The 27,043-nt window shown below is 44.1% G+C and overlaps 1 protein-coding gene across 2 annotated transcripts in view; it reads right to left on the reverse strand.

The window, feature by feature from the left end:
- Window positions 1–27,043, reverse strand: part of CHID1 (chitinase domain containing 1) — a 560,444-nt gene that overhangs the window by 23,429 nt on the left and 509,972 nt on the right. The window contains exon 11 of one of the 2 annotated variants that reach the window (XM_073658696.1): window positions 18,283–19,359. The exons of the other annotated variant lie outside the window; for it this stretch is intronic. Within the exon in view, the coding sequence (XP_073514797.1) occupies window positions 19,341–19,359 (19 nt within the window). The 3' untranslated portion in view covers window positions 18,283–19,340. Of the gene's footprint in view, window positions 1–18,282; window positions 19,360–27,043 lie in introns of those variants that run through there. 2 annotated transcript variants of the gene reach the window in all.

Consider the following 27,043-nt stretch of genomic DNA (forward strand, 5'->3'; position numbering starts at 1 on the left):
CACGCAAACACGAAGAGAACATACAAACTCCTTGCACATGTTGTCCTTGGTGGGATTTAAACCAGGACCCTAGTGCTGTAAGGCTGCAGTGCTAACCACTGAGGCACCATGCTGCCCATAGCTTTAGGCCTTTTAGAGATCATTTCATGTTCACCAACTTAACTGTTCAGAATAACTGTAATTTTGACCATGGGTGCCCAAAGTTTTAGATGCCACTGTACATAACACAAAGGTATTGAGACGCCTACGCATTACACTGCATGAACTTTTATGATATCTTATAGTCATTAAAATGGACTCGGTCCCTCTGCAGGTATAACAACTTCTTCTCTTCTGGGAAGAATTTACAAGAATTTGGAAGTGCCTATGGAATTTTTTGCCCATTCATCCAGAAGAGTTTTTGTGAGATCAGACACTGATGTTGGACAAGAGGACATGGCTTGCATTCTCTGTTCAAGTGCATCCCATGTTGGATGGGGCTGAGGTCAAGGCTCAGTGCAGCCAGCCGAACATGTACACCAAATTCCACCAATCATGTCTTTATAGACCTTGCTCAGTGCAATGGATGACAGTCTCTCATTCTGGAACAGACAAAGGGCCTTCACCAAACTGTTCCCAAAAAATTGGAAGCTACAATTGTCCAAATGTCTTGGTATGATTTCTAGCACAATACAGAATTAGTGAGCATCTCTTCTCTATCCACTCTTCTACCTTAGACTTAGAGTAAATACATTATATAGACAAACCCTTGTACAGAGGATCATTTATTGAGCAATATCACTGAAATTTTGTGAGCCGATCTCCATTAAAAACTTGATCCCCATGTACTTTACCTGAACTAAGCCTTTCTCTTTAATGGCAAAGGTCACCTTTAAAATGATTTAGTTATTGGTTCTTTTACAAAAAAAAAGTTGCACTCAGTTACAATCTGGAATCTTTTACAATTTTCAGCCGCCGTAGTATGAAATTTGCATTTCTAGTTTTAGACTATTCTCAGGTTGACATGTCCCTCCCAGTAATACATCTTACCTAGGTTTTCATGTATCAGCACAACCAATTTCTCCTTCTATGGCCCAGAAAAGGATCTATTCTCCTTTGCGATGACAGACACTGATGCTAAGGATTGTGGGATTCCCCAAAACTGCAGAACTTGCTACGGGTGTTTCACTTTCTTTCTACACTTTTACAGTCTGTAGAATGTCCCCCTCCAGACTGGGTTGTGTGCGCTTTTCTTCCTATCTAAATTTCTGATACAGTTCAGCTTGTGCGAGCTGCCTTTCCTGGATGCTTTCCTTGCTTCTACATACTCTTATCTGTCATGTAAAATCTCCTCCACTTACTGATGCTATTTCTAACATTGGAAGATGTAAGGGAGAGAGAGAAAGGCATGAGCATCAGCATAGCCAGCTATGTAGAGGAGTTGTATAGACTTTACAGCAAAAAGATAGTAGAAAAGCTTTAATTCAAGCTTTTTTGAACGTTATACTATTTTGCATTCCCATGACCAAAAACATTGAAAAAAATGTCAATGCAAAGATGTTATAGATACAGTGGAGCTGCAGTCTGGAGTTTACAAAACTTAGTGCACTACTGCTTGTATCAAAGCTAAGGCTGTTCTGATAATAGGACATTATTGCATAGCATACTCCCTCTTAAGACATAAAAACTGCTTGCAAATAAGATATTTAAGATATTTTCACAACGAAGATATATAGATAGTAGGTTAATTTAGCCACAACTTTATTTAGAAACGGATGAAGTGTGTGCGGCTTGTAAAATAATTATGCTAATAGGCATTATAGAGCCCTCTTCTATCAAATCTAGATGAAAAACTTTGTTACCACACTCAGATACATATCCTACGAGGTTTGACATGGTTCAGAGGAGGAATGCTTTCATGGTTGAAGGTTGTTGGATTGTAAGCTGTCGATACACATTAGATGATCAGCTGATTTGGCCAATATACTGTACATCTTATATGCATGACTGCCTTCCGATTCCCCCCAACATATGTAGGGGAGATAAGAACTTCACCATCCTGAACATTTGGTGCCTGAAGATATAATTCACTACTTTGGATCAGCTATAGTTGTATTTACACTGAAAGATAATCGTGAACGAGTGTTCAGAAAACCACTTGTTTCATGATTATTCTGCAGTGTAAACAGGCTGCCTAACATTTGATGAATGAGAAAAATGCTCGATCATTGGCTGAAATTATCTTTTCTCCAGTGCAAAAGATCAACGTTCGCGGCGGTGGACTCTCCCGTGTAAACCAGACTCTTGCTGCCGAGAACTATGACAGCCTATCTAATATAGATCACTCAGTGCGCATTGTTTACTTTGGTCTGCCTGTGTAAACAGGAGATTAAACGACCGCCTATTGGTAAAGGTTTACCAATTGGCAGTCGTATCTTGCCACCGGTTGGGCCATTTAAACGGACCTTTAGTCACCTCTACCTATTGAGATCATATGAATGCTTGGCTGAATCGAGTGTGTATGTGCATGGGAGGTTTCGGAAAGATAGCTGTTGGCCCAACAACCATTGGCAAGCCTTAATTTCCAGAATTTCAATTTTTAATTTATTCTACTGTTTTTTTTAATGCATTTTTTTCATTTAACTAGAGCTCCAGAAGTAGTTCCAGTTACTGGAGCAGCAGTTGAGCTTAATCTCCTCCATTCTTTTTATCATATTTTGTGTCATATTAGAACTAAAAATAAGAAATAATTAAAGAAACATCATGCATGTATTTCTGGAGATCAGTTACGTCTCTCCTTCGTCCTCCTCATCACTGTCCTGTATATAGCTGTAAGACAACTGACTGCAGCAGGATCCTCCCTCCTCTGCCCAGTTTGCAGGGAGACAAGATTGCTAAACTTCCTCACCCCTTGGTAAAGACCTGCCCTCTCAGTCAGTCACCAACATAAAATGAAACTGATCAGCAGGGGATTAACACTATATTCTATCGTGGACTTTTATAAGATTGTTTCACTAACATGAAGTTGATACTGCAGACAAGTAGCGATGGGAACTATATTTTATTATGCATTTCTACATTTAGTGCCCCTTTAAATAAAATAGAACAGTCACATGACCTTCTGACCAATGGAAGCTGAGTGATTGAATTTAAGAAATACACTAAGGACAGGCCCTCATGTGCACAGCTTTTTCCTATCATGTGAATGAAATAAACAGCCATGACCCCAGTCCTATTTCCATGTCTACTTTACTAACATTATTGTGCTCAGGAATAGGAAATCTCTGAGTAGGCTCAAACCACAGATAAATATTAATTTATTTTACTTATGTAGCACCATCATATTCCACAGCACTTTACTCACATTATCATCACTGTCCCCATTGGGGCTCACAATATAAACTCCCTATCAGTATGACTTTGGAGTGTGGGAGGAAACCGGAGAACCCGGAGGAAACCCATACAAACTCTTTGCAGTTGTTGTCATTGGTGGGATTTTGAACCCAGGACCCCAGAGCTGCAAAGCAACAGTGCTAACCACTGAGCCACTTTGCTGCCCATAAACAGGATGGCTCCAACTGTAACTAGGGCGCCCTTTTTCATGTACTTAAAGGGGTTGTCTCATCTTAATAAATTGGTAGAATTCCAAAGTGCTTGTAAAAACAACTAACTTTTCAATTTACCTCTTATGAAAAATTCTAATGGAAGGAAGAATTTTTGATTCTCTGGTTACCTGCTTGCTCTCAAGGTTACTAGCCGGTCTTCTAGACAAGGAGTGAACGCTTGCAAGCTGGATCTGCCCAGCCAAGTATCCCTGCACTCCTCCCATGTTGCAGACCTATGCCTATGCCTGCAGCATGGGTGAGTGCGTAACTGGGACCAATGGTACGATCATGCAGCTGGCCCGAACTGTCAATCTTCAGTAATGCACCGCCCCATGGCAAGTTACAAGGCAAGGCAGTGGTTCGCTACTTGAGAAAGAATCATGAGAACAACCCTTTATATTTTTAGCATTATTTAAGTTTTCTTTTTCTGTTAAGAGATAGTACAAATGGAGCAGGTACACATGTAACCATAAATAATAATCATATAAAATATGTAGCAGCAGATATCAAACTGTTACTCCTAGAAAAATAAAAGGAAATATAAAAGAATAGGAATAACAAAGGCACAGTTGTTAGCTCTGTTACCTTGCAGCACTGGGATCCTGGGTTTTAATCTCAGCAAGAAGTACATCTTCATGTTTATTCTTTCTGTGTTTTTGTGGGTTTCTTTAAGGTTTCTTAAAGCCAAGCATTCATTTGTTTTCAACTGGGAGAGAAGTGAAAGAAGCTACCCAGACACCTCTGGCAGTGGCTTATCTTGCCTAAAAACAAAAGGATTGGGCTTTGAAATTCCAATTGACCGATTCTTCTCTCCAACATAATCTGTCGGAGGACAGTCTGAAAGTCTCATGCCCATCAGAGGGTCAGCCAGTCCTGTCGAAATTGGCATGTTCGGAACTGTCGACAGGTCAAAAGTGGCCAGTTTTTGCACCTACTTTGTTCCTGCTGCTCCCATGAATAATCCACTTTTTTAAATCTGACATATGGTTCCAGAGATATGGGTCTTTTTATTTTGTGCCAATTTCTATGGTCTTTACTAAGAGAGAGTGGCTCACAGGGTAATAATGCAGAACAGCCTAAAGACACAACCCAAAGGATCCTGTGAGCTGGCTTCTACTTACATGGCTCTAGTTGATTGACAGGTCTCTCCTATGTTTGAACATAACTAGAGACCTGTCAATCATCTGCAGTGGCACTGGACTAGTCTGGTCTCTGAAGATCCAGCCAGGGACCATAGGAAAACTCTGAAAAGCTGCAGCATTTCTGAGAAAAATGTACCTGACTGCAATCATGTAGCCAGGCTCTGATTCATGCAGCTTGTGGTGTGGGCAGCATGAATCTACTGAGAGGTTCTCTTTAAAACATCAAACCCTAATTAGTTAGTGTTGGAATTATCGGTTATGAAACAAACAATATATAAACACTCCCAACCAGTAGTGTAACTAGAGTCCCATGGGCCCCAGTGCAAAGTTTGGACCTGGGCCCTCATCTACATATTGGTCAGATGTAAGCATCTTTGTAGCATTCCAGATCGTATAAAGACATACATGTAAGTGTCCCCATCATGGCACCTTCTTGTAAAAGTGTCCCCAGTCCTGGCCCCTTTCTGTAATAATCTCCCCCATCCTGGGCCCCTTTCTGTAATAATGTCCCCCATCATGGCCTCTTTCTGTAATAATGTCCCCCATCCCGTCATAATGTCTGCCCATCTTAGGCCCCTTCCTGTTATAATATCCCCTGTCCTGGGCCTCTTCCTTTTATAATGCCCCTCATCTTTGGCCCCTTCCTGGTATAATGTCCCCCATGCTGGGCTCCTTCCTGGTATAATGTCCCCTGTCCTGGACCCTTTAATGTAATAATGTCTCCCATCCTGGACCCTTCCTGTAACAATGTCCCCCATCCTAGCATAATGTCCTTTATCATGGGTCCCTTCTTGGTATACTGTCCCCCATCCTATAATAGTGTCAGACATTCTTGGCCACTTCCTGGTATAATGACCCCCATCCTGACCCCCTTTCTTTGTATAATGACCGCCATACTGGAAAGATTCTTCTTACCTCCCTCCGCTCCCATGACATGCATGTTCTCTTCCGGAACTGACTTCAGTGTGGCACTGGCAAAGCATGATGTTACTGCCATATGCTGCACATGATTGGCACGCTGACTTCAGCTGTCAGCCTCTGATTGGCTGGCAGCTTGTAGTGCAGTGCAGGGAGCCGGAGGGTCTCTGCACAGCAACACACTTCAGCTGAATGTGCATACTCGGACGCACATTCAACTGAAATAGGCGTTGTTGTCGGTGGGCCCCACTCCTGCACAGGTCCGGTTGCAGTCGCATCCTCTGCAACTGCAATCTTTATGCCCCTGCCCCCAACATGTATGACATATCCCTGATGTGTATAGGACTAGATGCATATGTCTACTTATAGAAGAAATAAAACATATACAGCAGAGAGAATGTTTTTGTGTTAAAAGGTTGACCTATTATAGCTAACTAGATGGTGGCCAGATTCTAACGCATCGGGTATTCTAGAATATGTATGCGGCCGACCGGGCGCGACTAATCAGCGAAGCAGTGTTTAATTGGGTTGTGCACTACTTTAAATTAAGCCCCCAATGTATCCCCCGGGGCCTCTAATGAATTTTGTAATTACGTCATGTTGTCAATACTGCTTGTGACAACATCGCTGACCACGCACAGCCAGCACGTAATTCCCCCGGCTGCAGCCGGCTCTTGCTTCCGCTTACATCACGACTATTTGCGGCTGCAGCCAGGGGTCTCCTGTTCTGCGCACCACGTTGAATGACGGGCTCTGGGCGGGGTTATCCCCCATCGTGTCACACCCAGCATCCACCGCAAGCTCTGTCAATGAATGCGCGTGCGGTGGATGCCGGGTGTGACAGGATGGGGGATAACCCCGCCCACAGCCCATCACTCACCGTGGAACGCGAAACAGGAGACCCCTTGGCTGCAGCCTCAAATAGTCGTGATATAAGCGGAAGCAAGAGCCAGCTGCAGCCGGGGGTCACATGCTGCCTGTGCGCGGTGACCTGAGTATAAGCCGAGACCCCTAATTTTACAACAAAAACCTGGGAAAATTTACCGTGTTAGTGAGGACCGGGGAGCGGCGCTGCCTGTGCGGGTACTTCCGCTGCGAGCAGCCGGGAGATGACCGGCTAGCGCCGGTCATCTCCCGGCTGCATCGCCACTGACCTCCATGCGGCTACCGTCAGGAGATCAGCAGCTATCTCCCGACGGCAAGTGTGAAGGGAGGACCGGCGAGCGGCGCTGCCTAGGCCGCCGGTCGGGGTACTTCTGCTGTGAGCAGCCGGGAGATGACCGGCTAGCGCCGGTCATCTCCTGGCTGCATCGCCGCTGACCTCTGTGCGACAGATGAGCCACTAACGGCCGCCATCTTGTTCTAAAATCCCGCGTCGTTGATTGGCCGCGGCCGGACCAATCAGCGACGCGGGATTTCCTGGACGGACAGACAGACGGGATAAGCCGATTATATAGTAGATGGACATGGCAAAAACTCTAAACATACACTTCTGCAGTTCTTTTTCTGCCACTAAAATGAGAATGACTGTAAATATAAGACGAGACAACAGAACCATTTCCAAACAGTAATGCGCAAATGTATCTGTAATAGTAAGGACTAATCTAGGATCTGCATCTCAGAGCCTTGATGATAGCAGTCTGGAGAACAATCTGAATACTCCTGCCATTATACAACTAGAAATGTGTGAATGGAGCTGCCGTATAACAATTGGGGATATGTTTAAAAAAGGCTCTGCAATTTCCAAGCTTTTTGTGACATCCGCAGACGAAAAAAAACTAATTTTCGCTCTTCTCGAGATTTCGGTGGATTTTAGATCTGGCCTTTTGAATTTGTGATGAGATTTAATGGTTACAGTGAGAGGAGGCTAAGTCTTGTAATGAAGCAGGATTTTGCAGTCACAATGAAAACAAGCCTCTTTTGCGGAATAAAGAATTTTTTTTCTCCCGATATCAAATTCAAACGCGCATAAAAGCTGCAAATAAAACTAAAATTGGCTTTGCAGGGATCTAACAGGAACGGAGGAAACGGTTTCATTCCATTTCAGTTCTATTCTGTCTTTTACAAACAATGCCAGCAAATAATATGTATCTGTGCCAAGAGATTACAAGCCCTGAAGCTCAACTCTGTCCAGACCACTTGTAAGGCCACGGCCCCACTATCAGTATTTGGTCAGTATTTTTTCTCAGGAGTGGGACCCAAAACCAGGTGAGGAACAATCAGAGAAAAGGTATAATAGAAACAAGTGCACAAATTCTACATATATCACCCACTCTGGGTTTTGTCTCCCACTCCTGAGAAAAAATACTGACCGAATACTGACCAAATACTGATAGTGGGGCCGTGGCCTTAAGGGCAAAATGGAGCCCCAGCAAAGCTATGGGCATAGTGACCCATGACTTGGCTTTGTAGGGCAGACAAGGGGTGAACTAGTCTGCACGTAGTTGGGGAGAGTTAGTGGGGATAAAAGTTTAAGGAAGCGGTATTACAGGGGGGTGGGGGGAGTTGTTACGAATGAGCTGTTATATATAAAAAGGGGAGGGGCTGAGGGACACTCATCTGACCAAGGTACAGAAAAAGGTCCCGCCCGCCCTGGCCTTTTCTTGTTATGTTTTATTTTGGTAAAAGGGCTTAGGTAGGATTGTCATGGTGTCATTTTGGCTTGGCGGTGTGAAGGGGTTCTTGGAGTTGGTGGAAAATTGTGGTGGGGGGGTTCTGCATCAAGTAGATGGCCCCCTCCAATTGTGTTTGGGATTTGGTAATGGGATGGCGGAGTTTTTGTGACTATTCAGGGCAGGGTCCTTGGGGAGTCGGTAGATGGAGAAGGTATTTCCAGTGACAGAGGTGACCTCAAGCTGGTGGTCGTGGCTGGGGGTAATGCCGGAAGATTATAAAAATATTTTGGTGTAACGTCAGGCCTTTTGGAGCTCCAAGAACCTCCTTTAATCAAAAGTTATTATTATTTATTGTTATGTTTATTACAATAAACGCCGACTTGCCCATTTTAATACAACAGTCGGGTCTGTTTTTATTTCATGAGGGGGAAAAAAAAGGAGTGTCAAAGGAAAAGAAGTTGAGGACAGCCTCTACAATATTCGAGCCATGGTGTGAGAAAAGGATCTCAGTGTAAGCACTGATGGCATACATGGCCATCCATCTCATAGCTTGCACCGATTCTCCTGGCAGAAAACCGTGTCCTCTATCTTGGCTCCTACTGCCCAATGCACAGTTGTGCACCATGTTCCTATATCGTGTTGGTATTTGTCGAGATAACGTTAAAAGCCGTCAATCATAAAAGTGTGTAGCCGTTACAAATACATTTTTCAAAAGTCATATCTAAGATAAGTAATGCAGCCATCAGCATAATGAAATCATGGTGGCCACCAGAAGTACCTAAAAGCCTGCAGCGTACTGATGAAGTCCTGAACATCCTGGCACATAGACGTGATGGACAGCACACATCAACTGATCAGACTTTCTAACTTAATGACCTTATGGAAGCTGGCAGTACATTAGTCAGCAGACAGAGAAGCCTTCAGAAATATATTAAATGCTCACACTGCGCTGTAATATGCACAAGCGCGGGATAACGTAGTTGAAATAATGAGCAGAAGTTCTTGTAGCAACTCCCAGATCACTCCTGCTGTCAGCACCTAAGTGCTCGCTTCAAGCTTGGCTCTCACGGAGGCGGGAGAGTCCAGGAATCTCCCACTGCTGCACAAACATGAATGTACACAAGGAGAATGAAACATTATTTGGATACCAAGTGTAAGAACCTGATCCCCCATTACCAGCACAGGACTCCGAACATAGCAGCTGTTAGGATCCAGTACATTGTGCAAATGGGCTTAATGCTGGAAATAGTCCCATCACGAGAGATGCGCTGCGACCATCCAATATGTAATCCAATTTCTAGCATCTGCCTCAGGACTACACATCAGAGTAACGGGACCTCTGACATGCAAATGAGTTTTATTAAAAGTAACCAAGATGATAACCAAATTATAAAACATGCGTCTTCAATAATAATAATAGGATTTCAAAATAGAAGCATAGTCTGGAGGATGGAAAAATGGAATTGGATGAAGAATACCCAAAGGACATTTTGGAAGGTTTGCTGTGATGCTGTGACAATGGAAATAAGGTTGAAGAGTTTGCTGCAATCTGGTTGATCATCTCTAGTGACTGGCCAGAGGCAGGCCATTCAGTATATGAATGTGGACACATCAGAGGTACATACAGGTGCATCTCACAAAATTAGAATATCATCAAAAAGTTAATTTATTTCAGTTCCTCACTACAAAAAGTGAAACTCATATATTATATAGAGTCATTACAAACAGAGTGATCTATTTCAAGTGTTTATTTCTGTTAATGTTGAGGATTATGGATTACAGCCAATGAAAACACAAAAGTCATTATCTCAGTAAATTAGAATACTTTATAACAACAGCTTGAAAAATGATTTTAAAATCTGAAATGTTCACCTGCTGAAATGCATGTTCAGTAAATGCACTCAATACTTGGTCGGGGCTCCTTTTGCATCAATTACTGCATCAATGCGGCGTGGCATGGAGGCGATCAGCCTGTGGCACTGCTGAGGTGTTATGGAAGCCCAGGTTGCTTTGATAGCAGCCTTCATCTCGTCTGCATTGTTGGGTCTGGTGTCTCATCTTCCTCTTGACAATACCCTATAGATTCTCTATGGGGTTAAGGTCAGGCGAGTTTGCTGGCCAATCAAGCACAGTGATACTGTTGTGTGTAAACCAGGTATTGGTACTTTTGGTAGTGTGGACAGGAGCCAAGTCCTGCTGGAGAATGAAATTTCCATCACCAAAAAGCTTGTCGGCAGAGGGAAGCATGAAGTGCTCTAACATTTCCTGGTAGACGGCTGCGCTGACTTTGGTCTTGATAAAACACAGTGGACCTACACCAGCAGATGACATGGCTCCCCAAACCATCACTGATTGTGGGAACTTCACACTAGACCTCAAGCAGCTTGGATTGTGGCCTCTCCACTCTTCCTTCAGACTCTGGGACCTTGATTTCCAAATGAAAATTGAAACTCTGGGACCTTGTGGAGTGTGTCAATGCCTGACTTCTGGACATCTGTCAAATCAGCAGTTTTCCCCATGATAGTGGAGCCTACTGAAACAGACTAAGGGACCTTTTTAGGCGCTTAGGAAGCCTTTGCAGGTGTTGTTTGTTAATTATTTTAATTTGCTGAGATAATGACTTTTGTGTTTTCATTGGCTGTAATCCATAATCATCAACATTAACAGAAATAAACACTTGAAATAGATCACTTTGTTTGTAGTGACTCTATATAATATATGAGTTTCACTTTTTGTATTGAAGAACTGAAATAAATGAACTTTTTGATGATATTCTAATTTAGTGAGATGCACCTGTGTGACACCCAGCTGCGCTTGGTTTCACAGATCCTGGAAGAGTGCATTGATGGATTCCTCCGCAAGAGGCCCCCATAACCATTCACACAGCTCCACCTTCCACTTCAGACCACCAGAGGGAGCCCGTTAGAGATAGATAAATAGGAAAGGTGGAGCCAGGCAGCAGTTAGTCTAGTCTATTCTGGTTTAGCAGTGAGTCCAGTACAGTCTGAGAAGAGTTACCTCAGAGGACAAAAGCCTGTTCTAGCTCCTGCAATTGCTATCCTGCAGTGGAGCTTATCCAGACCAAGACTCAGTGTAGCTCAGAGAAGTGAGCTTTAGGTGTGCCGGCGCCATAAGATCAGTGAAGCGCGGCAAGCTGCCGTTAGTGTGAGTAGCCTAGTGAGGGCCCGAGTAGGCCGAAGGCGAGTGGAGAGTTAGTACATAGGGGGCAGAGGAGCTTAACTAGCTCACCCCGAAGAATTTACCGGACACCGGGTCCGAAGCTTACCGGGATCTCTGTGACCCAGTAAGGCATAACCGGAATCCCTGGAGAACTACAAGTCCCAGGATTGCTAAAGTGCTGATACGTAATAGAGCCAGGAGACACATAGGCCCCGCAAGCTGAGGAGCGTGTACTCCAAGAAAAGGCCCTACCACAAGGTCAGCCAGCGCAGGACAGAGACAAAGTTAGGCCTAGCTCCAGGAAGGTCAGAAACTTACTACGCAGAGGCAAGTAACAGGAGGCCCTACACCCGCTCATTGGGGAGGATCCTGATATGCACCCTTCACCCTACAGTGCTCCTGGACGTGCCTGAATTTCCATCAGTAAAAGGTATTGAAGTGACTATCGTGTCTGTCCCTGTTCTTGCTCTGACCCGGCTGTCCTGCATCCCCTTTCCGTACGCTGCCCTGAGGCCTAGCTCCACCTGTGGGGAGCTATACCATCGAGCTGCCTTATCATCAGCCTCAGTGGACTGCGCAGCGCTGGTGATTCTCACCAGAAGCCACAGGTGGCGTCACGAACTTTCATAAAACTAATAAACAAACCAATCCCCTTTTTAAAGAGTGACCCCAGGGTACGGGCTCGGGAGCCGACCACCGCGACATCCCCAAGGCCAGGCTAAAGGCCCGGTTACCGAGTAATCCCCATCCCCCTGGGCTAGTCACCTTTATATACCACAAATTCAAGGCTTTGCAGCGCTGGGGCCAGCATTAAAATCTAACCAAAGACAAAATCTGCAAGGAGTTTGTATGTTCTCCCCATGTTTGCGTGGGTTTCCTCCAGGCTGTTTCCTCCCACACTCCAAAGACATACTGATACGGAATCGAGATTGTGAGCCCCAACGGGGACAGTGATGATGATGTCTGTAAAGCGCTGTGGAATTAATGGCGCTATATAAGTGAGTAAAAAAAATTAATTAGACATGTACGGACAGCTTTTCAAACCTACTGACCCTATATTTTTCACCCATCAGCCACAATTGTGCTTTTTTGACCACTGGCTTCATGAATCTGTGAGTGCATACCTAAAAATTCTCATTATTTTCCCATACATGACCCAATTTTCACAAAAGTAGTTGGCCATAGGCTGAATATAATGGAGGCTGCCGTACTTTCACCTTTCAAAAGCTAAGCCAGACCCCTTTTCTGTCATCACCAATGCATAAACAGAGAGGAGGGCTGGCTAAACTACTACAATGAGCTAGTCAGCCAGTCCCCTTCCCACACAGCTCAGCAACACAAGAAATTATGTCCTGAGCTGAGTATAAGTCACAAGTGTACAATTTTATTACTCCATGGACAATACAGGTTTTTATGGAATTGTTCCCATCTTATATAATACTAGCTATTGAACCCATTCTATGCCCGGGTGGCGAGCATTTTTATTGGTATGTGCTGCCCCCATCCGGCGCCCCCATCCTGCTCCCCCATCCAAAGGCCAGGGGAGGAGTGTGGCGCCGGAGTACGCGTGTACCCATAACACGCTGTCCGGCGCCATTTTGATGAAGACACACTGCAAATGTGTCTTCACTAAAATGGCGCCAGGACAGCGAGCCATGCGCATGCGCTGATTCCAGCGCCGCACTCCTCCCCCGGCCTCCAGAGGGAAAACAGAGGGGCCGCCGCAGCACTCTTCCAGGTCAGGTATGTACTTATGGTGCTGGAGAACGCGGTATGCGTTCAGTGTCTATGCATACCGCGATCTCCAGCGCTATACACCCCTCTTAACTGTAACGGCTGGATGTGTTCTTTTGTCTGGAGGCAGACTGCACAGTAGCATCGCGGATGTTCAGTCTATAGAGGCTTCGGACAGAAGGACACATCCCTGATTATATTATAGATGTCCCTCAATTCTGTTAATATCCCCCATCCTGGTATATATGCCTCCCCCTTCTTATTATACGCGACCCCCATCCCATCCTGGTATGCATGGCACCCCTGATCCCCATCCCGGTATGCATGGCCCCCTCACCCCCAATCCTGGTATGCATGGCACCCCTCATCCCCAATCCTGGTATGCATGGCACCCCTCACCTCCAATTCTGATATGCATGGCCCCCCTCATCCCCAATTCTGGTATGCATGACCACCTCATCCCCAATCCTGGTATGCATGGCACCCCTGTTCCCTAATGCTGGTATGCATGGCGACCCTGATCCCCATCTTGGTACGCATGACGTCCCTGATCCCCATCCTGGTACTCATGGCACCCCTGATCCCCATCCTGGTACGCGTGGCGCCCCTGATCCCCATCCTGGTACGTATGGCGCCCCTGATCCCCATCCTGGTACGCATGGTGCCCCATATCCCCATCCTGGTATGCATGGCACCCCTCATCCCTATCATCGTACGCATGTTACCCCTCATCGCAATCCTGGTATGCATGGCACCCCTCATCCCAATCCTGGTATGTATGGCACCCCTCATCCCAATCCTGGTATGCATGGCACCCCTCATCCCCAATCCTGGTATGCATGGCACCCCTCATCCCCAATCCTGGTATGCATGGCACCCCTCACCTCCAATTCTGATATGCATGGCCCCCCTCATCCCCAATTCTGGTATGCATGACCACCTCATCCCCAATCCTGGTATGCATGGCACCCCTGTTCCCCATCTTGGTACGCATGACGCCCCTGATCCCCATCCTGGTACGCATGGCACCCCTGATCCCTATCCTGGTACGCATAGCGCCCCTGATCCCCATCCTGGTACGCAAGGCGCCCCTGATCCCTATCCTGGTACGCATGGCGCCCCTGATCCCCATCCTGGTATGCATGGTGCCCCATATCCCCATCCTGGTACGCATGGCACCCCTCATCCCTATCATCGTACGCATGTTACCCCTGATCCCAACCCTGGTATGCATGGTATCCCTCATCCCAATCCTGGTATGCATGGCACCCCTCATCCCAATCCTGGTATGCATGGCACCCCTCATCCCAATCCTGGTATGCATGGCACCCCTCATCCCAATCCTGGTATGCATGGCACCCCTCATCCCTAGTCTGGTATGCATGGTACCCCTCACCCCCCAATCCTGGTATGTATGGCACCGCTCATCCCTATCATGCTGCACACACACACAAAAATAAACACTTATACTCACCTTTCTTCCCTGTGCTCCAGCGCTGCATCCTGTTCTACCGGAGGCCAGTGGAGGAGTATGGCGCCGGAGTACTCGCGTGCACATACCGCGCTGTCTGGCGCCATTTTGTTGACGACAAACTGCAAATGTGTCTTCAGTAAAATGGCATCGGACAGCGCACTATGCGCATGCGCCGATTCTGACGCCGCACTCCTGCCCCGGCCTCCGGCCAGAACAGACGCCCCACGGCAACACTCCTCCCAGTCAGGTAAGTATGTCCTTATGGCGCCGTAGATCGCGGTATGAATTCAGTGACTAAGCATACCGCAATCTCCGGCGCCATATACTCCTCTTACCTGTAACGGCTGGATGCGATCTTCTGTCAGGAGCCAGACTGCGCAGGTGCGTCGCGCTTGCGCTGTCTATAGAGGCTTCGGACAGAGGGACGCATCTACGATTATATTATAGATTGCTAGGATTTTCCATCAATTCACAATCGGCGAGGGTCTGAACTCCCACATCAACTCTGAGAATAAAGTGGCCACAATACTGAAGAACAGTACCACCTTGTCAAATGTCCCACCACTCAAGCGGTCCCCGGCAGTTTCTGATTACTTGATGCAGCGATCCCGTGCCGTATATCCACATGAGCCCTGCAGATAATCACAGGCCTGTGGTCTTGTGCTGTACATTCGGACAGCATCATTGGCTGCAGTGATTATGTGGAAGAACTTTATGGCAAATGCCGCAATGTTAACAGAGACCACAAAGTAAATAAGAGCCATAGGGACAGCACAGCGAAGAACACACAGAAGATATATCAGGTGGGTATTTTTATAATCTCACATTTTCCTCTGTAAATGCATTTTTTTTTTATATCCTGTGCATCTCAGGGTAACATTTTTTTACATAACCTGCACTGGTGTATTACAAATAATTTGCACTTTATTGAATGGTAAAATTAATACGGGAAAGCTTCGAAATCCACAGTGCATACAAAAAGCTGAGAATGCACCTCTGCTTCTGAATAACAGCTTTTTTTACGCTTTCATCCAATTATTTTGAAGTATGACACTCATATATGTCGTTTTCAGAAACAGGTAAAAGTTTTAGGGGGTGGGCTACATGGTGACATGCCGGCTTGGACTGGCCCACAGGAGAATCCTCCGGTGGGCCACCACCCTCTTATATGAGTAGTGCTTGGCACAATATACTGGAATCACCATGTACAGACCAAGGAGCGTCTTATTAATGTAACAATCTACCCAGTTCATTGTTATGTAAATTTGTGATTGAGGATAATGTCACATTTGCACATAGCTGAAAAGTGGGGCCCTGGAGTTGGTTACTGGTGGGTCCTTGGCACCGCAGTCCGACACTGGTGAGCTGCAAACAACTAAAGTTGCTATGAGACAGCAATGTTATTGCATTTCTCTTTGGCTATGTGCCCACGATGCAGAAATGCTGCAGATTTTTTCCGCTTCTCCCTGGCAGGAAAAACACATGCGGATTTTACATGCATTTTTCCTGCCAGGTAGAAGCGTTTGTCAAGCGTTTTTGCATGCATTTCTGCATGCGGGTTATCAAGCGCTTTTCCAAGCGATTTTAGCATCACTTGGAAAAGTGCTTGACAACTTGGTCACACTATATAAATCCATGCAACCGGCATATATATAGTGTGACCAAGTAATATATTAAAAAAAAGAATAAGAATGGTGAAAAATAAAAAATAAAGATTATACTTTCCTTCCGATGGCCCCCGGTCTCCTTCTCCGATGCGTCCGGTCTCCCCAGTGTCTCGCGGTGGTGTGAGGACCTGCGATGACGTCATTGAGTCATGTGACAGGTCACGCGACCGCCAACGTCAGCGGTTGCGTGACCTGTCACATGACTCAATGACGTCATGTCAGGTCCTCACACCACCGCGAGCCGCCCAACACATCACACACATCGCTGAGGAGGCCGGGGGATATCGGAAGGTAAGTATAATCTTTATTTTTTATTTTAAATTCTTTTTTTTACAGTTTCTATGGTATCCGGGTCTGGAGAAGAGTCCCCTCTTCTCCAGACCCAGGTACCATCCGCGCATTGAATCGCTTCATATCCGCATGTTCACATGTAGTGATGCGGATATCAAACGTTTCAATGCAAGTCAATGGCGGCAATTATGCTGCGTGTCCGCAAAATTAATGGACATGCTACGTATTTTTCCGCAATGATAATCTGAAGCGGAAATTTCCGCAGCATGTGCACAGCACATGCGGATTATCATTGGGGACCATGGGGTACGTATTACCAAGCGTTTTTTAAGCGTTTTCGCTGCGGAAATTCCGCGGCAAAAACGCTTGAAAAACGCATAGTGGGCACACAGCCTAAACGTCATGCTGCCATGTAGGTCTAGTCTTAATTAAGAGCGCTGGCAGTATGAATGTTTACTAACTCTGTATCTCTCTCAAGGCTCATGCACAGAGATGTATCATGGCTCCGCACAACAAATTCCATATGTATGAGATACTGCGTACACACAGCACCAGATGGAAGCCAGGCAAATCCCTACTAGGGAGCTGTACGTCGCTGTGCACACAAGCCCTTATTTATACGGAGCACTTGGTGTTACACTGGGAGCTCAATTATCCTGAAAGCCCATTCCTGACCCCAGACCAGTCATTTACTACAAGTTACTGTCCGGATTTATGAGAAAACAAAATTGCCACCCATTCAACTCTTTTAATGTTTACGCATAATACAAAGAGACAAGATAAGAGGGACCAAGAAAAAATGGGCCAACAAAGATGACAGCTCTTATTAAGAGGCGGCAGACGCACAATATTTCCACCTCAGCACCTTGTGAACTCCACTAATTGTCTACCGCAGTTGTGCTGCCGTTGAAAATGTATTTTACCGTAATTATATAATCAGCGGATGTAACAGGAACTAATAACTTCCATGACTTATGAATCCAATGTTATTAAAGGAGCTAATGAACCTTTAAGGTTTGATTTATCGCTGTGATGAGCAGGGCTGGACAATCGAGGGGGCTGCTCCTCCAAGAGGGATGCGTTAAGTGTCTGTAAGCTCTATGGCATCAACCACCATCCTCGTGAGATAAAAGCCAACCATTCTAACATAATCATTTCTATAATCGGAAGACCACCAAACTGCGTTACCTTTATTGTAACTGCATAAAGTACTAATAAAAATGGAGGATCCGCTGCAGAATGGCATCTGTACAGACGTAACCTACAACATACCAAAAGTATCTAAAAGCCATTAGTCAACTCTCCTGCAATGTCACTTTTAGTAGTTACTTGTAATAATTCTAGGACATCTTTTCAGCTTTTTTATAATACATTTATTTTTTAAAATACATTCAAAACCATAATGAGAAAGTGTTATAAAAAAAGCTCACAGCACTTCGAATAATCACCCAAAAGACACAACAAGGCTATGTGAACACAGATTTTTTTCAGAGCAGAAACTCCAAGTTTTGGAGGAGTTTTGAGATCTGGAGAGTTTCTACTCAGTTTCTGCTCTAAGACCTCCTCAAAAAACTGTGTATGTATCCCAAAAGTGAATAAAAACAGCACAAAATCCTCAAATTGTTTGTAGATTGTTTATTGTATTCTTATTGCCTTACAGATAACAAAGTTTTTGCCTAAAAAGATAAAGTGGCAAAAAAAAAACCCAGGAAAATACTATATTTGTGAATCCACAATAAGTTACCAACAAATCTACGAGCCGGCTGTATAAGTAACATGGACTATCCAATAACTTTGCCAATAATATATTATCATATTTTCAGCCGACCTGCATTTACCTCCAGTACCGAAGAGTCCTGCTCGGTATCAGGCGATGCCGGGAGCCATGGGCTGTGGCTGCGGCTGATTCAATTTGAAAAGCTGAGAACATTGATCTCCACTTCATTAAGTCGTCTCTTCAAACATTTCAGGCCATGGTAATAAATCTCAGCTCAGATTAAAATCAATGTTTATTGAAAGTGCCTCTTATCGCTCCTAGGAGCTGAGATGATTTCTGGACTCATTCGCAGCCAGGTAGGTTGAATACATTATCTTCAAATTCTCCAGTTATCCCTCCGCTTTTCATGTGCCCTGGTTGGTGTTCTTGCTTGTAAAGACCACACTCCTTATAATCTCATCGTCCCATGACACAGACACTACATGACCTACACCTCAATTATTGGCGAGTCTACATCATAAGGGAATATACACAGCAAATACAGCAAGGAGGTCGTTTTACTCTCCACCCCGTAGATGCCATAATTCCTCATAAAGACAGTCCACCTAAAAATGAAAATGGCACCGATCGGCTTCTCTAATCCCTGGCGATAAGCAGCTGGTCAGTGTTTGCAAGGTCAAGTCTCGGCTCTGGTTCAAGGTGGTCCTACGTGGGAGATCAACCTTTCTGATCTCTACTTGCCCTATAATGGGCACATGGACAGATGTTGTTTTCGGGAGATGACTTCTATAAAGTGTACCCTTTGTTTCAGGTCCACAATTTTGAGCTAAATTCACAATCATTTCTTTGAAGTTATCCTTCCATTTATATAAAGGATTAATCCAAAATAAAACAAGTTACATATTGCTGATCGCTGGAGTCTGACTGCTGAGACCTTCAGGGACCCTGAATGGGACCTTGCTTCCCGGTCTTGCATGTAGTGGAGGTGGACATGCTCGGCATTTGTTCCTTTCATTGTCTACGGGAATGCCTGAGGTCTGTAAAATTACGAAAAAAAACATTTTTTTTAACATTTTCTTTTTATTATACCACTTTAAAAAAAAATGTAAACAAAAATAATTTTTCTTAACTGTTTTTTTCTTTCCATTCATTGAGCTATAGATTTTATTGAACGTATTATTTTGGGTACATATAAACTTTTTGATAGCTTTTTAATTAAATTTTTAGGAGAACAGAGGTGACTAAAAGACCGCACCTCTGGAGTTTTGATTTTTTTATGGCATTTACCATATGGGTTAAATACTTTAATATTTTGAAAGACTGGACTTTTACAGGCACGTACCCCATATGGGCGCTTGTACAATATACTTTGGTATTAAGGTCTGTTATTAAATTAATAATCTGCTATGAAGCTCAGTCATGAGCTGGACTTTATAAGAATACCAAAAGGGACGACACAGCTGCCATGACAAAACCATCAGCATCCAACCATTGCATCGCGTGAGCAGGGGTTGGATGGAAGGGAATGTCATGATGAGTGACAGAAGGGACTCTCATTTCTAACATATTAAATTCTGCTATCACGACTTGACCGCAACATCTAAGGGGTTAAATAACAACCCTGATCACTGTCTGGGCTGTATCGTATGGAGTGGGTTCAACTCATGAGCTTACTACATACACCCTACCAGAAATATGATGTAGATGTACATTACTTCCCGAAAAGAGGTTAAGGAGGCATCTGCACACAGAAGGGTTGGGTACCATACATGCGCTGCATCAGGAACACAGAGTATGTGCAAGATTTTTCTACCACAGACTGACATGGTGAAGCTGTACAGACATCAATCATTGCCATGATTAAGTTATCAGGCAGACTCGTATAAGGGAGTCATAAAACTTGAGGAATAGAGAGTCCCCTTGATGCTTTAAAATCAGATTTCTCCACCATGCAAAGTCTCAATGCGGGCAGAAAGGTGAGTTTCAACTTGTATTTTACCCATCGCTGTAACTGTGTCTGTGACCGTAAAGCTCCCTTTTAAACAAAGATATCTAGCTAGTAGAAAAGTTTCCTACTTAAGGAAAGAAAGCATAAGACTACTCCATTTGTTACAATGTTACTTTAACAGTGGATGTTTACACACAGTTTGCACCTCCTCTGTTACCCCCTGACACAACAAGTATTTCCGGAGATGTTATGGACCGGATTTATCAAAGCTTTTATGACAAAATAAAATAAAAAGCTTTGAAAATTTGAACAATTTTGGTGTAACTGGAGGTGACTTAGCATCCTCATGCCATTTGCACCCAGCTCTGACAAAGATGGTAGAGATAGGCGTGTTGTGACCGCCGCTCATCAAATTTATGATGAGCAGCGGCATTTGCAAACGCCTCTTAATGAATCAGGAGCCTCACACTTCACACCACCCCCTTATAAAAACCGATGTGAAGAACACTGAAAAAAGAACGCTAAAAATGGCCAAAAAGCCAACTCCACCAGGCTCTGTATGTACAAAGTCTATTACCAGTGAGCTGCTTATCAGAGGAGGGGGCGTGGTCTGATGACTTGGCACAAGGCAGCTAGTCTGGGCAGTGATAACCTCCTGGTGATAAATCCTTCATTTTAACTAAAAAACAGCACACAGCCTAATAAGTGACACATCATTGAATTCAGTGTTTCAGCTTCTATCTCCTGCTGTCTTCAAATTGCATAGCAAAAATCTGCTGACAGATTCCCTTTAAGGCTATGTAAGGACACTCCTTTTGACAAAGTGAATGACCAACCCCGGTTGTGAATTGATGCATAAATATTCGAGAGGAATAACAGGGGAACAGCACCGCAACAAGTTAGACCTTAGTCAAATGTCCGTTTTTCTCACGTATGAGAAAAATGGACCAATTATTTTGAACAGAGTTTGATCAGATATAAACAGAGTGTGATCAGAGTGTCATCAGAATGTGATCAGAATGTGATCAGAGTGTGATCAGAGTGTGATCAGAGTGTGATCAGAGTGTGATCAGAGTGTGATCAGAGTGTGATCAGCGTGTGATCAGCGTGTGATCAGCGTGTGATCAGCGTGTGATCAGCGTGTGATCAGAGTGTGATCAGAGTGTGATCAGCGTGTGATCAGCGTGTGATCAGCGTGTGATCAGCGTGTGATCAGCGTGTGATCAGAGTGTGATCAGAGTGTGATCAGCGTGTGATCAGAGTGTGATCAGAGTGTGATCAGCGTGTGATCAGCGTGTGATCAGCATGTGATCAGAGTGTGATCAGCGTGTGATCAGAGTGTGATCAGAATGTGATCAGAGTGTGATCAGAGTGTGATCAGAATGTGATCAGAGTATGATCAGAGTGTGATCAGCGTGTGATCAGCGTGTGATCAGAGTGTGATCAGCGTGTGATCAGCGTGTGATCAGAGTGTGATCAGAGTGGCATAAGTTTTCCTCGTATGCGGAGATAAAGAAAGAAAACGTTTCTTCAACTTCTCCATTCTGACAGTCTGTGATAATCAGTCATCCGAGTGCGGTCCTATTTTTTCACAGACCAATAAAATTGCATTGCCAATTTTGATCTGACGCTAGGATTAAATTAAGACATGTCATCGTGATTTTCTGCAGCCCTCTTGGTCTGTGAAAACTATGGATAGCACTCATAAAAGAAAATCGGACGTCTGGATGATGCTTTACAAGAGAAGATGCTCCAGAATTATTTACCAGGATTATAAATAAACAGAAGTGTCAGGAGCGGTGACAGGTCGTCTCTGGAGACTAAACACAATGACATTTAGCGATATAAACTACTCTTCCACTTTATAGATGCAAAGTACCATGTTCTGTTAGCAGGTGGTAAATGCAGCAGTATACGAGTGCACATTGTCTACTATAACTATTAATAGACGGTATGCTTTTTTTAAACTTTTTTTTACCACAATCATGGCCCAATGTAAATAAACCAATTACCAGAATGTATAAAACAATTTAGTTCCAGTCTAATCACATAAATTAAATCTGCCACCAGTGATCTCCGAGCACCTCTGCCCCCAGAGATTATGTCTATGACACATCTTGATGTCAACGAGACAAAGTATCCTCTGCTGCAACTCACCTGACCCCCGAACAAAAAGAATCAGTCAGGTATTGGCACAGATTATTGCTTAATTAATCCTTCCTTTATCTGCCTGGCACATTTTAATTACCTGCACCTCGGCTTAACTCTATGGGACGCTGGCTATTTTATGCAGGAGTGACTCATCTTTCCACTGAAATACAGAGAATGTAACAGTAAAAAGGATGAGATCACCGCAGACGATTCATCATAAACCTGTCAGGCAAAATGACCCTCCTTTTAGTTTTAAACGTATTTTCATAAAATCTGCCTCAAAGATCTTTATTGCCTATTTATATCCAGAGATTCATAGACGAAATGTATTAGTTACCATTCTGATCATGCGCCTAACATGATGATCTCTTACGAGAATTTGTTTCTTCTTGTGCAAGACAATACATTGTGAATGTTTGATCATTTTTGACAATAAAGTAGCTACATGAATATCTTGGTTTCCTAATAGAAACTGAGCTATAACCACTTCATTATACAGGGAGTGTGGATTTTACAGAAAAGAACATGACATAATACTTGAGGGTTTTGTACTGAACAGGCAACCAAAAACTACAATTTAACCCCTTAAGCCCCGCGGGTGGTTTGCACGTTAATGACCGGGCCAATTTTTACAATTCTGACCACTGTCACTTTATGAGGTAATTACTCTGGAACGCTTCAACGGATCCCCCTGATTCTGAGATTGTTTTTTCGTGACATATTGTACTTCATGATTGTGGAAAAATTTCTTCGATATCACTTGCGTTTATTTGTGAAAAAAATGGAAATTTGGCGAAAATTTTGAAAATTTAGCAATTTTCAAAATTTTAATTTTTAAGCCCTGAAATCAGAGAGATATGTCACACAAAAGAGTTAATAAATAACATTTCCCACATGTCTACTTTACATCAGCACAATTTTGGAACCAAAATTTTTTTTTGTTAGGGAGCTATAAGGGTTAAAAGTTGACCAGCGATTTCTCATTTTTCCAACAAAATTTACAAAACCATTTTTTTAGGGACCACATCACATTTGAAGTCACTTGGAGAGGTCTTTTTGACAGAAAATACCCAAAAGTGACACCATTCTAAAAACTGCACCCCTCAAGGTGCTCAAAACCACATTCAAGAACTTTATTAACCCTTCAGGTGCTTCACAGGAATTTTTTGAATGTGGAAGAAAAAAATGAACATTTAACTTTTTTCACAAAAATGTTACTTTAGACCCAATTTTTTTTATTTTCACAGGGGTAACAAGAAAAAATGGACCCCAAAATTTGTTGTGCAATTTCCCCTGGGCACGCAGATACCCAATATTTGGGGAAAAAACAGTTTGGGCGCACGGCAGGGCTCGGAAGGGAAGGAGCGCCATTTGACTTTTTGATTGTAAAATTTGCTTGAATAATTAGCGGACGCCATGTTGTGTTTGGAGAGCCCCTGTGTGCCCAAACTTTGGAGCTCCCCCACAAGTGACCCCATTTTGGAAACTAGACCCCCCAAGGCACCTTTATAGATGCATAGTGAGCACTTGGAACCCCCAGGTGCTTCACAAATTGATTCGTAAAAATGAAAAAGTGAAAAAAAAAACACTTTTTCATTTTTATGAATCAATTTGTGAAACACCTGGGGTTCCAAGTGCTCACTATGCATCTAGATAGGTGCCTTGGGGGGTCTAGTTTCCAAAATGGGGTCACTTGTGGGGGAGCTCCAATGTTTGGGCACACAGGGACTCTCCAAATGCAACATGATATCCGCTAACAAATTGAGCCGACAATTTGTTAGCGGATATCATGTTGCATTTGGAGAGTCCCTGTGTGCCCAAACATTGGAGCTCCCCCACAAGTGACCCCATTTTGGAAAGTAGACCCCCCAAGGCACCTATCTAGATTCATAGTGAGCACTTGGAACCCCAGGTGCTTCACAAATTGATTCATAAAAATGAAAAAGTGTTTTTTTTTTCACTTTTTCATTTTTACGAATCAATTTGTGAAGCACCTGGGGGTTCCAAGTGCTCACTATGCATCTAGATAGGTGCCTTGGGGGGTCTAGTTTCCAAAATGGGGTCACTTGTGGGGGAGCTCCAATGTTTGGGCACACAGGGGCTCTCCAAACGCAACATGGCGTCCGCTAACAATTTGAGCCGATTTTCCATTCAATTTGTTAGCGGACACCATGTCGCGTTTGGAGAGCCCGTGATGTGCCTAAACAGTGGAGCCCCCCCACAAGTGTCCCCATTTTGGAAACTATACCCCTCAAGGATTTTATTAAGGTGTATAGTGAACATTTTGAACCCAGAGGTACGGCACAGAATTTGTTTACATTAGGTCATCATATTGAATAAGTTGTCATTATTCTTGAGCGCAAGTGCTCGCTACTTGAGTTTGCATCGGGTACTCAGGTATGCACCATGTACAGCGTGTGCTCGAGTGACATGCTTGAGTCCCTGCTCCGCATGTTTCACGGTTATTAGACACCTAAAAAAAAACATGCGGGGATCGCTCGTGCATGGCAGGCAATCCCCGTAAAGTTTTTTGGCCGCGAAGCATATGGGGCAGAGACTCGAGCATGTCACTCAAATACCCACGATACTCAATGCATACCAGAGCACCCGATGCAAACTCAAGTAGCGAGCACTTGCTCTCAACACTAGTCGCCATATCGTCATCTTTTTTTCTTACTTTTGAAAAAAATCCCAACCCCAGCCCTAACCCTAGCACAACCCTAGCCCTAGCACAACCCTAGCCCTAGCACAACCCTAGCCCCAGCACAACCCTAGCCCCAGCACAACCCTAGCCCCAGCACAACCCTAGCCCCAGCACAACCCTAGCCCCAGCACAACCCTAGCCCCAGCACAACCCTAGCCCCAAACCCAGCCCTAACCCTAGCCCAATCCTAACCCAAGAGTTTATTTTTGACGCCGTTCCTTGTGCGGTATAAGTGATTAGACGACTTTATTCTTCGGGTCGGTGTGATTACAGCAATGCCAGAATCATATGGGGTTTTTATGACTGACAGCTGTCACACACTAAAAGACGCATTTTTTGTAAAATCTAGTTTTTGCATCGCCATATTTTGAGAGCTATAATTTTTCCAGATTTTGGCAGACAGTCATGTGACGGCTCGTTTTTTGCGGGATGACTTGACGTTGTTATTGGTGCCATTTTCAGGCACGTGACATTTTTTGATCGCTTTCTATTCCGATTTTTGGGAGGCAGAATAAACAAAAACCAACAATTCAGGAATTGTTTTTTTTTTTTTTTTTTTTTATTCTGTTCCGCGTGTGGTAAAATTGATGAGGTAGCTTTATTCTTCAGGTCAGTACGTTTACAGCGGTACCACATTTGTATCATTTTTCTATGTTTTGGCGCTTATACACAATAAAAGCTATTTTATAGAAAAAAATATTTTTTAGCATCGCTTTATTCTGAGAGCTATAACTTTTTTATTTTTCGGCTGATGGAGCTGTATGGCGGCTTATTTTTTGCGGGACGAGATGACGTTTTCAGCAGTATCATTTTTATTTATATGCGTCTTTTTGATCGCGTGTTATTCCACTTTTTGTTGGGCGGTATGGTGATAAAGCATTGTTTTTTGCTTCGTTTTTTTTTTTTTTTTTTTTTTAACCGTGTTCACTGAAGGGGTTAACTAGTGGGACAGTTTTATAGGTCAGGTTGTTCCGGACGCGGCGATACCAAATATGTGTACTTTTATTGTTTTTTTTTTTTTTTTTTTTATAATAATATTTATTGATGGGTACATTATATTTTTATTTTTGGTGTATTATTTTTTTTATTTTTTTATAATATTTTTGCACATTTTTATTTATTTTTTTTCCACTTTCACACAGTTTATACACTTTATTACTTTGTCCCACTCTGGGACTTTCACTTTTTTTTTTCTGATCGCCTGCATGGCACAGGAATGAAGCACCATCCCTATGCCATGAAGGCTGTCAGAAGTGCACAGTGTGAAGATTGCTTGGAGATGCACTGCGCATGCCCAAGCAATCTTCCTGCTCTCTGGTGACCCGATGTTGTCATGACGACATCGGGTCGTCATGGCAACACCCGGGAAGCCTTTGCAGACTGCGCTGGAAGCCGGAAGAGGAGGTGAGTATCGCCGATCACCTCCCCTTGCCCCCGCAATGCCGCGATCGACTTCGATCGACTTCGATCGCAGCATCGCGGGGGTTAATGTGCTGGGAGCGGTGCAGGACCGCTCCCTGCACATAGTACCGGGTGTCAGCTGTGACAATCAGCTGACACCCGGCGGCGATTGCGCCCGCACAGCCTGTGTGCGCGCGCGATCGCCATGACGTACTAATACGGGTCTGGCTCTTAAGTCCCAGGGCACAGACGCGTATTAGTACGTCAGATGTTATTAAGGGGTTAAAGAACCCTCATGTGGAGAAACGAGGGTCAGTGGGTGCTCTTGTCCGCTGGCCCAGCTGTCTTTAGAAAGACAGCTGGACCAGGGCTCATACCACTGAACACCCCCTCTCTTTTACGGAGGGCAAAATACTACTCAGACAACACAGGGTGATGGCAAACAGTGTGGCAATAATTTATTGAACTAACAGCAATCAATAACATATAGAACAGTCCCAGCAAATACAGAAGATGG

Source organism: Phyllobates terribilis, unplaced genomic scaffold (genome assembly GCF_046119375.1).
Source record: "Phyllobates terribilis strain yellow unplaced genomic scaffold, ASM4611937v1 Scaffold_13__5_contigs__length_258822181, whole genome shotgun sequence".
Classification (NCBI taxonomy): domain Eukaryota; kingdom Metazoa; phylum Chordata; class Amphibia; order Anura; family Dendrobatidae; genus Phyllobates; species Phyllobates terribilis.